General features: G+C 47.1%; 1 protein-coding gene across 1 annotated transcript in view; it reads left to right on the forward strand.

The window, feature by feature from the left end:
• LOC143487054 (netrin receptor UNC5D-like) overlaps positions 1 to 11,961 on the forward strand; it is a 208,803-nt gene that overhangs the window by 145,595 nt on the left and 51,247 nt on the right. The window contains exon 7 of the mRNA XM_076986362.1: positions 10,143 to 10,307. Within this exon, the coding sequence (XP_076842477.1) occupies positions 10,143 to 10,307 (165 nt within the window). The remainder of the gene's footprint in view (positions 1 to 10,142; positions 10,308 to 11,961) is intronic.

Here is an 11,961-nt window from a genome sequence, read left to right on the forward strand (position 1 = left end):
GACTGGCTAAAGAGACAAGGACAGGAACGTGGAGTAATAAGATTGGCTAAAGGGACGAGGACAGGAACGTGGAGTAATGAGATTGGCTAAAGGGACGGGGACAGGAACATGGAGTAATGAGATTGGCTAAAGGGACGAGGACAGGAACGTGGAGTAATGAGACTGGCTAAAGGGACGAGGACAGGAACGTGGAGTAATGAGACTGGCTAAAGAGACGAGGACAGGAACGTGGAGTAATGAGATTGGCTAAAGGGACGGGGACAGGAACGTGGAGTAATGAGATTGGCTAAAGGGACGAGGACAGGAACGTGGAGTAATGAGACTGGCTAAAGGGACGGGGACAGGAACGTGGAGTAATGAGACTGGCTAAATTGACGAGTACAGGAACGTGGAGTAATGAGATTGGCTAAAGGGACGAGGACAGGAACGTGGAGTAATGAGATTGGCTAAAGGGACGAGGACAGGAACGTGGAGTAATGAGATTGGCTAAAGGGACGAGGACAGGAATGTGGAGTAATGAGATTGGCTAAAAGGACGAGGACAGGAACGTGGAGTAATGAGACTGGCTAAAGGGACGAGGACAGGAACGTGGAGTAATGAGATTGGCTAAAGGGACGAGGACAGGAACGTGGAGTAATGAGATTGGCTAAAGGGACGAGGACAGGAACGTGGAGTAATGAGACTGGCTAAAGGGACGAGGACAGGAACGTGGAGTAATGAGATTGGCTAAAGGGACAAGGACAGGAACGTGGAGTAATGAGACTGGCTAAAGGGACAAGGACAGGAACATGGAGTAATGAGATTGGCTAAAGGGACGAGGACAGGAACGTGGAGTAATGAGATTGGCTAAAGGGACGAGGACAGGAACGTGGAGTAATGAGACTGGCTAAAGGGACAAGGACAGGAACGTGGAGTAATGAGATTGGCTAAAGGGACAAGGACAGGAACATGGAGTAATGAGATTGGCTAAAGGGACGAGGACAGGAACGTGGAGTAATGAGACTGGCTAAAGGGACAAGGACAGGAACATGGAGTAATGAGATTGGCTAAAAGGACGAGGACAGGAACGTGGAGTAATGAGACTGGCTAAAGGGACGAGGACAGGAACGTGGAGTAATGAGATTGGCTAAAGGGACGAGGACAGGAACGTGGAGTAATGAGATTGGCTAAAGGGACGAGGACAGGAACGTGGAGTAATGAGACTGGCTAAAGGGACGAGGACAGGAACGTGGAGTAATGAGATTGGCTAAAGGGACAAGGACAGGAACGTGGAGTAATGAGACTGGCTAAAGGGACAAGGACAGGAACATGGAGTAATGAGATTGGCTAAAGGGACGAGGACAGGAACGTGGAGTAATGAGATTGGCTAAAGGGACGAGGACAGGAACGTGGAGTAATGAGACTGGCTAAAGGGACAAGGACAGGAACGTGGAGTAATGAGATTGGCTAAAGGGACAAGGACAGGAACATGGAGTAATGAGATTGGCTAAAGGGACGAGGACAGGAACGTGGAGTAATGAGACTGGCTAAAGGGACAAGGACAGGAACATGGAGTAATGAGATTGGCTAAAGGGACGAGGACAGGAACGTGGAGTAATGAGATTGGCTAAAGGGACGAGGACAGGAACGTGGAGTAATGAGACTGGCTAAAGGGACAAGGACAGGAACATGGAGTAATGAGATTGGCTAAAGGGACGAGGACAGGAACGTGGAGTAATGAGATTGGCTAAAGGGACGAGGACAGGAACGTGGAGTAATGAGATTGGCTAAAGGGACGAGGACAGGAACGTGGAGTAATGAGACTGGCTAAAGGGACGAGGACAGGAACGTGGAGTAATGAGATTGGCTAAAGGGACGAGGACAGGAACGTGGAGTAATGAGATTGGCTAAAGGGACGAGGACAGGAATGTGGAGTAATGAGATTGGCTAAAGGGACAAGGACAGGAACATGGAGTAATGAGATTGGCTAAAGGGACGAGGACAGGAACGTGAATGACACCTCCATTGGGTATGTGGGGAGTACATCAGTTGGGAATGTGGGGGGTACATCAGTTGGGAATGTGGGGGGTACATCAGTTGGGAATGTGGGGGGTACATCAGTTGGGAATGTGGAGGGTACATCAGTTCTAACATGCTGCCTCCCCTGTGCAATGATCTGTGAAGTAAAAGAGATTCCCACCCAACAATCTTTCCCACCACCGGACGATCAGCTATTGTACATCATGAAGGCTGAACCGTCAGGAATCCTGAAAAAGGACTTTGTTGAACTGTTAAATACACTCAAGAAGTTGAAATGTTACAGCTTTACACAGCCAGACAATCAAATACATTCTCTCATCTTGTGTTCTCACGTGTGTCACCATCAAACCTGCAGCTCCAATGGACTAAATTACATTCACAATTTCTGTCTGTTCTGGAGTGGCAGAGACTTGAGTGTGTCAACTTCAACAAGGCTGGAGATAAAACATGAAAGGGCAATCTGAAGACACTTCAGCAGTTTGCAGGAATGATGGGACTCTGACCGTCAGTCCTGAAGTGGAAAGTAATGGAGAAGTGAAGACACATGGTGAAATATCTCACTCTAGATGAGAGGCATGATGACCAACACAATCTGCCAATGTTACTGCAACCTCCACCAGAATCCACACCAGGATCACTGCAACCTCCACCAGAATCCACACTAGGGTCACTGCAACCTCCACCAGAATCCACACCATGATCACTGCAACCTCCACCAGAATCCACACCAGGGTCACTGCAACCTCCACACCCTCAGCATCCATCCTCTGTCTCTCTTTCTCACTCAACTCCATCCCTCCACATTAGGACTTTACTGAGATGAAGGAACTGATCTTCCCATCCTACCAGTCCTCTCCGAGCAGGTGGAGGAACTCAGCTATCTCTGTCCATCGCAGATAGCTCATGGGTTTTGCCCAGAAAATACACCCGCACCCGTTAACCCTATCCTGCATCCACCTGAGACCACAGAAAGTCCAAGCCATCCTCTAGACAGCAGCAGCAGAGCACTGATAGTGCTGACGCACACCGGCTCTCTGCTTCAGTGGGGATTATACCGACGTTTGAGAGACAAGTTCGGAGCTAGCTTGCCAGTAACTCCCCCCCAGTTCTTGTGTGGATCAGTAATAGAAAGGACAGGGCTCTTTCAACACCTGCACCAAGCGTGTCTGAAACCTCTATCATTCCAGTGTTTATCAGCAGTAGAAAGCGTACATTAATACAGTCTTCATATCTACAGCATGCAAGTCATTGCTCTTGGAGACAAGAATGCAGATTATTGAGTTATGTCTTCTCAGTATCCGATTTCTTACCAGCAAGTCAGCCTTAATGAATGATCCCATTCAAGAGTGCAGATTATTAAGTTTTCTCCTCCCAGTATTCCATCTCTTAGCAGCAGGTCATTCTTAATGGATCATTTCCTTGCAGACCACAGACTTGATTTTCTGCTTTTAGCAGAGCATTAACTAAATGAAGATGACAGAGCAGCTTCTCAGATATCCCAGATATCCCAGCTTCAGTTTGATGAGGGCTTTGTGGGTAGCTGCTCTGATTAAAGAAACTTAAAGACTCTTAAAGGCCCTTAAATACTCTTATAGACTCTTTAAAAACTCTTAAAGTCCCTTAAAGACCCTTTGAAGACACTTTCTAATGTAAGCTGTTCCACATCGATTGGGGAATCTAGCTCCTTTGAATATCCCTGTACAACTTTAAGGGGGCACTGCAAAATTTTATACAAGTCCCATGGAAATTTTGCTTATGATGTTATGGTCAGTGTGGGTTTGAGCTCTTTGTTGCTGGTGATTTTAACTCTCACAGTGACAATCACACAGACAACAATGCCAATGAACTCTCTGGCACACTCGGCTCTTATGGCCTATGACTTTCAGGGTCATGCCCACTCTCAGAGGCATGCCCACTCTCAGGGTCACACCCACTCTCAGAGGAACGCCCACTCTCAGGGTCACACCCACTCTCAGAGCCACGCCCACTCTCAGAGGAATGCCCACTCTCAGGATCACACCCACTCTCAGAGGCACACCCACTCACAGGGTCACACCCACTCTCAGAGGCACACCCACTCACAAGGTCACACCCACTCTCAGAGGCACACCCACTCACAGGGTCATGCCCACTCTCAGAGGCATGCCCACTCTCAGGGTCACACCCACTCTCAGAGCCACGCCCACTCTCAGAGGAATGCCCACTCTCAGGATCACACCCACTCTCAGAGGCACACCCACTCACAGGGTCACACCCACTCTCAGAGGCACACCCACTCACAAGGTCACACCCACTCTCAGAAGCACACCCACTCACAGGGTCATGCCCACTCTCAGAGGCATGCCCACTCTCAGGGTCACACCCACTCTCAGAGGCACGCCCACTCTCAGGGTCACACCCACTCTCAGAGGCACGCCCATCCTCAGGGTCACGCCCACTTCCAGAGGCACGCCCATTCTCAGGGTCACGCCCACTCTCAGGGTCACGCCCATTCTCAGGGTCACACCCTGGACATGTTGATCTTCATCTCAACCTCTGTGGCCCTTTCAGATCACTGTAATATACAAGTCTTTGATACACACCAAGACCAGATTCATTTAAGAAAAGATTCATACCAAGTTCACGCCTAAGTTTCTTTCTTCCTATAAACCACAGTAAGATCCCATAGTGGGGAACTAGTGCCCCCCAGTGTGCAGTTATGCAAACTATACACTATATCAAAATATCCCACAATAACTTACCATCATGTTATGGATGTGATTGTGCCAGTGAAGGTTAACTTGGATTAACATGTTTCATTCTTCTCCTACACCATTAATAACATTAACAACAGCTGGATTATGATAATTCAGCTTGAGATAATATCAGCTGAAAGACTTAACAAGAATGAACTTGCTTCATAACATCGGACAGACATGACGTTAGTGTTGTGGTTGTCTCCTCGATATCTCCTCAAAATCACCTCAGTATAACCTCATGGAGATGATATGGTAGAATGTCTTAATTCAGTGGTAGTTATGAAAACTGGAGACAGTGAGCCACCTCAAGCCATCAGTCCTCACACACTACCACATCTCTGTAGAAACAGAGAACTTATATCCAGTGAATGTTTTGTTCGTGTCAGGCACTTTGCATGAGCGTTCAGGTGCTTCTGTTCAGCCTGCATGAGTGTCTTCCCCTTGGCCAAATCTTCACAGATTACAGAACCTCTTACCACAGCTATGCAAATGATACTCAGATTATATTTGGCTTTCACACCAAATAATTATGGTCCCAGCAGCTCACCATGTCAGTGCCTTGAACATATCGGATGTGCCAAACCTTCCTGCAGCTGATTAAAGATTAAACAAAGATGACCTAATTTGGAAATACATACGCAAATCAAATCAAAAGAGCTGTTTCACAATCCTGGTGTTCTAATGGACTCAGTAGTTGTGTCAAAATAATTACTAAATTTGTGTTTTTATGATCTCAGAAATGATAGCAAAACGAGAGATTTCTTCTCAAAGGTCCAGAGTGACTCACTGCTGCCTTCACATCCAGCAGGTCTGATTACTGTAATGTCCTGTACATCAGTTCTCCTTAGTCATCTTCCTGAAAAGACAACAGCCAAATGAACAGAGCACACCACCTCTTTCATGGAGCCTTTCAGTCCTACAGACCTACAGACCCACAGTCCTACAGCCCTAGAATAGAATAGAATAGAATAGAATAGAATAGAATAGAATAGAATATACTTTATCGATCTCAAGGGCAATTGGGAAATTACGTTCCTCTGGGGTCTCGGTGTAGAGCACCTCAATCCCAGTGTGGCTGCTGTGTCTGAAACACACTGCCGTTCACAGATGGGGGGAAAGATAGAGAGATAAACATTAGAGAGATAAACATAAGATAGAGAGAGATAGACATTAGGAAGGAGGCAAAAAAATATGGCTGTAGATTATTCTCTCGAGAGGACAAGCTTTGAGCATGCAAAAAAATCCCATAGCACATATAAGCATTGAGGTGACCCTGGGGGGGGGGGGGGGTCAGAGACGGGTGTGGAACAGTTTTGGTGTCAAAGTTCGCGATGAAAAGCGAGAGCCATCCTCTGACAGTCTCTATGTGGGGGAAGGAGCAGGTAACCAGTGTTGCGAATAACGCCGTTAAAAATAACGGCGTTAGGTAACGGCGTCATTTTGTCAGTAACGGGATAATATAATTAATTACTTTTCCTGTCGTTACAACGCCGTTGACGTTACTGGTCATTAAAAGCGGTGCGTTACTATATATTGATATACTAACAGTAATGCAAGCGGACCCCTGCCCAGGCTAGTGAGGAGTCACAGATCTCGATATGTCACAGTCAGTAAGCGATTGGCTAATGCAGCGTTATGGTAGCCAATCAGAGCCAGTGTTTTTACACGCGCCGAAATACTCCAGTGACACGACACAAACGGAGAAGAGGCAGAAATGGCGAGTCAGGAGCAAGCCAAGGAAAAATTTACATTTTCAATGTGGCGATATAAACATTATTTAAGAAAATACTTGAAGTTCCTGAATGTCTACCAGACTGGTTATTTGATTTATTTAATTAAGAATAGAGGTTTTATTGTTAAGTTTACTTCTATTGTGAACAAACCAGTTGTCTCAGGTTGAGAGAATTTAAATTAATTTGATAGATGTAAATGCACTTTATATAGTGTAACTGTTTACTTTTGCTTTTATTTTTTACAAAGATTTGGGATTTTAAAGGATTTTATCCTGCACTGGTCTGTGGATGTGCAATAAATATCAAAAGTTAAACACCTTTCTGATCTACTCATTTCAACTGACTGTAAAAACTGCTTTTTCAAAAAAAAATCCTTATTCATTGGCATATAACTTTTTTTTAACTGTAACGCAAATAGTTACTTTCCCTGGTAACGAGTTACTTTTATTATAGAGTAATTCAGTTACTAACTCAGTTACTTTTTTGAACAAGTAGTGAGTAACTATAACTAATTACTTTTTTAAAGTAACGTTCCCAACACTGCAGGTAACCAAGACGACGACCTTCAGAGAGAATTTTGTTTGGGTGCCGGATGTAGATAAACGAGAATGAAGAATTTAGCGAGAAACCTGTCCAGGTCGAGTACGAAAAAACTCCCCTAAAGTCTCCAACTAACTGATCCAACCTCGCCTGTAGAGCCGTGAACCTCTCCATGATTGATTCTGTTTTCATTAATAGTCAAAATTTGTGATCCGACAGCTATATCCATCACATCAATCATATTGGACAATTTCTGTCCAATAATTGTTCTGAACAATAACTGTGCCCACTCTTAATTTCCAGATACACCAGGGCAACACCTAATCCAATCAGCAGAAACCCAGTGATCAAAGTTCTAAATAGATACACGTCCTCAATGTCTTGCAGGGAGAGAGACGCACGACACAAACCACACTACGTCCCCATGAGTCAAACACATATCCAGCTGAGGACGTTCCGTCCGGACATGTGGGTTCTCCCGCACCGTGACTCCTCATGGAAAAAATTGTATTGATTGCATTGAGAGACCACTTAATCAATTCCATACTTTAAACTCGAGAAGCAGCGTTAGGGTACTGAGACGAGACAAAGCTAAGCTCAAACAGGGAGTGTGAAAGTCCCACAGTCCTACAATCCTACAATCCCATAGTCCTACAGTCCTACAGTCCCACAATCTTACAGTCCCACAGTCCTATAGACTTACAGTCCTACACTCCTACAGACCCACAGTCCTACAGACCCACAGTCTTTATTATGGATTAGACTTAATCTCTTTCAGTTTTACTATTCTACAAGTCTTATTTTAATGCCCCTTATATCTTGTATAATCTGGCTCTGAACACCTAGATTTGGGCAGTTATTGAATGCTTCATGGCAGATCCTCTCAGGTTCCATCAGGCTGGATGGTGAGCTTCTGTGATCCACCATCTTCAGCTCTCTCCACAGGCGTTGGATCGTGTTTGAGGCCGTTGGCTGACCAGTCAAGGACGGCCAGAGGACTGGACCCAAGCCAGTGCTGTTGTGGCTGTATGCTTCAGGCTGTTGTAGTGCTGAAGTGGCCTGTAGCTCCAGTCTGAGGGTGTGCGGTCCGGAGGGTGTGCGGTCCGGAGGGTGTGCAGTCTGGAGGGTGTGCGGTCTGAGGGTGTGCAGTCTGGATGTGTGTGTGTGTGTGTGTGTGTGTGTGTGTGTGTGTGTGTGTGTGTGTGTGGGTGTGCCTTTCCAAACTGTTCAATCAGTTGACACACAAGCACACACACACACACATATGATATCTGCCCGCCCTCATTCTCACAACCTTTTACCCTGAAATGTAATGACAGAACCCACAGAAACAGAGAGGGTCAGACAGGTGAGACAGACAGAAAGAGAGACAGGTGGAGGGAGAGAGTGAGGGAATGAGAGGGACAAAAATGGAACAAAATCTGAGACAAGGGGTTAGACAGGGAAGGAGAGACAGACCACTGCTGGAGATAAGAATAATGATTTGGTGAGGGAAAAAGAGACATTCAAGAAGTCAGAAACACAGGACCAGAAAGAGCATTAAATGCAAAAGAGGAGAGAGAGAGAGAAAGGGAAAAAGAGAGGGAAAGAGAAGGAGGGAGGGAGGGAAAGAGAGGAAGAGAAAGAAAGTCAGGGACAGGTTACGGGGTATAAAATGAGATTTTTTAACCTCCCAGGCCAAATGTATGGTCTTGATGGAGCTCCACTCAGTAAGGGAGTTATCTACAGCAAGTTCCACAGCACCATCCCACACTAACCCCAACACCCCCCGCCCCACACACACACACACACACACACACACACACACACACACACACACACACACACACACACACACACACACACACAGGGGTCTTAATCTCACCCTCTCCCATCCTCGCCTCCAACCAGTTTCCACACCCAAACACTGTATTTGCATTTAGATTAGCTGAGAAACTCATCCGTAGGGTGTGTTTGTGTGTGTCTGTAGGTGTGTTTAGGTGTGTGTAGGTGTGTTTAGGTGTGTGTAGGTGTGTGTAGGTGTATGTGTGTGGATGGATATGTTTGGATGAATGGGTATTTGTGTGTATTTTTATGTATTGGTGTATGTATGGGGTGGGGGTATTTGTGAGTGTGTGTGGGATGGGGGTATTTGTGCGTGCGTGTGTGTGTGTGTGTGTGTGTGTGTGTGTGTGTATTGGTGTGTATGTCTGTGTGGGGGGGGTTGGGTATTTGTGTGTGTGTGTGTGTGTGTGTGTGTGTGTGTGTGTGTGTGTGTTGGTGTGTATGTGTGTGTGGGGGGGTTGGGTATTTGTGTGTGTGTGTGTGTGTGTGTGTGTGTGTGTGTGTGTGTGTTGGTGTGTATGTGCGTGTGGGGGGGTTGGGTATTTGTGTGTGTGTGTGTGTGTGTGTGTGTGTGTGTGTGTGTGTGTGTGTGTGTGTGTGTGTGTGTGTGTTGGTGTGTATGTGTGTGTGGGGGGGTTGGGTATTTGTGTGTGTGTGTGTGTGTGTGTGTTTGTGTGTGTGTGTGTGTGTGTGTGTGTGTGTGTGTGTTTGTGTGTGTGTGTGTGTGTGTGTAGTACTGGTCTGTTTGTGTGGTGTGAGATGGGGAGGGCGAGTGGCAGATTTATCAGTGCCCAGAGGGACAGGAAATGAGCTGCCACTCTGAGCTTGAACCAGCAGAAACTTCTGGAAACTTCCAAGGAGATAGCTGATTGTTCTGAGGGGGACGCAGGATGGGTGTGAGTTGGGCACTGATACAGTGCGGTTTGTGGAGTTATTAATGAAGATCTCCTCTCTCTCTCTCTCTCTCTACCTCTCTCACCCCCTTTTTCTCTCCCTCTCTTTCTCTTACCCCTGTCTCTCTCCCCCTCTCTTTCACCCCTCCCTCTGTAATTCTGTGTGTGTGTGTGTGTGTGTGTGTGTGTGTGTGTGTATGTATGCGTGTGTGTGTGTGTGCGTGTGTGCGTGTGTGTGTGTGTGTGTATATGTGTGTATATGTGTGTGTATGTGTGTGTGTGTGTGTGCGTGTGTGTGTGTGTGTGTGTGCGCGTGCGTGCGTGTGTGTGTGTGTGTGTGTGTGTGTGTTTGTATGTGTGTGTGTGTGTGTGTGTGTGTGTGTGTGTGTGTGTAGTGGACGGTGGCTGGGGTGAGTGGTCTGCGTGGTCTCTGTGCAGTGTGGAGTGTGAGACACAGCGTAACCGTGACTGCACTGAGCCTGAACCCAAACACGGCGGCCGGCTGTGTGACGGGGTGGCCGTCGCCACCGGCAACTGCACCGGAGACCTCTGCATCCAAGGTGAGTCTGCATCATACTCATCTTCATCATCACCATCATCATGGTAACTTTAACCCTAATGTTCTCCCAGTCTGATTAAGCTCTTAGAACTACCACAGTCAGTGGATCGCCAGAGCTTATGGAATATACCGATGTAGAATCATCAGAATTCAGGTGAGGTGGCTAAGCAGACTACACCCATTGAGATGGATTACAGCGACATAACCCCGCAGTCGATTGGTTGTCCCGCACTGTCAGGAATTGGGGACAGCACTGTAAGGAGACATGCTTAAAGAACAGCCGCGGTTCTCCCACTATTCATTTACACGAGCCCGTGGACTTTACTCAGGTCCCCACTGAATACCACGACTTAGCTGAAGTCTTCAGTAAGCAAAAGGCAGGCTTCCTTCCCCCTCACAGAGCCTACGATATGGCCATTGACCTGCTGCCCGGTGCAAGTCCTCCTAGGGGCCGACTCTGCTCCCTGGTTGCTCCAGAACGCAGGACTTTGTAAGTCTGCCTGATCCCGACCTTCCATTTATTGTGGAAGTTAATACTTCCAATTATGGAGTCGGTGCAGTTTTGTCTCAATGCTCGGGTACCCCCCAGAAGCTTCATCCCTGTGCCTACTTCTCGCACCGTATGTCGCCTGCTGAGCACAACTATGATGTCAGCGACAAAGAGTTACTCGCCGTCAAACGGATGTTAGAAGAATGGAGGTACTGGCTGGAGGGGGCTAAAAACCATTTCTGGTATGGACTGACCATAAAAATCTGGCCTACCTCCAGCAGGTCAAATGGTTCAATCCTAGTCAGGCTAGGTGGTCACTATTCTTTAGTCGGTTTGATTTTACCCTCTCCTATCGACCTGGTTCCAAAAATGTTAAACCTGATGCTTTGTTTCATCAGTGGGACTTGCACGCCAACCCCAGCACCGTTAAATGGTTCGACAGCCATTGGCATGTCGCCCTTCGAGTGCCTCTACGGATACGCGCCTCCTATGTTTGCCGACCAGGAAAAGGAGGTGGCTGTTCTGGGGGATCGCATCTTGGTACGGCGGTGCTGGTTGGCATGGCGCAGGGCCGTAAGGCTCTATTTTCAGCCTCTGCTGGTTATCACTGTAGCACAGACAAGCACCGTCTTCCGGCTTTGTCCTTCCGCCCTGGTCAACGTGTCTGGCTTTCCGCCAAGGATCTCTCAGGACTGGCTCGGATGCTCTTCCTCCAGCTGCCACTGGAGGGGGCTCCCGAGTCAGTGCCAGGATTAACAGGCGTAATCAGCAGTGATTCGTCACATCTGTTGCCATGGCTTCTTAAGGAAGCTTGTTGTGATGGATCACTGCTGATTCGTTTAGGCTTGTCCGCTATGTTCTCAGCCCTTTCTCTGTTCCCTCAGTCTCTAAGTTGCGCTCTCGTTAAGGTGTCTCACCACCTTGCTTTCTCTCTTTCTCTCGTTCTCCCTCTCTTCTCTGCCTTTTCACTATTACTTATTTGAGTGTCTTTCTCCTCCGGCGCTTACTGGCCTACCTCAAGTTTTCCTCCAGCATCAGTTTTCAGTTTATCATTTATTTTTGGGAAGGGTTTTTGTTTTGTTGCTGCGTTTGCCTGCTGCCAGTTACTTCCCCTGGCATCCTTAGTTTCATTTTTCACTCGTTGTATTTTTCCGCATTCTTTTTG

Source organism: Brachyhypopomus gauderio, unplaced genomic scaffold, assembly GCF_052324685.1.
Source record: "Brachyhypopomus gauderio isolate BG-103 unplaced genomic scaffold, BGAUD_0.2 sc46, whole genome shotgun sequence".
Taxonomy (NCBI): Eukaryota; Metazoa; Chordata; class Actinopteri; order Gymnotiformes; family Hypopomidae; genus Brachyhypopomus; species Brachyhypopomus gauderio.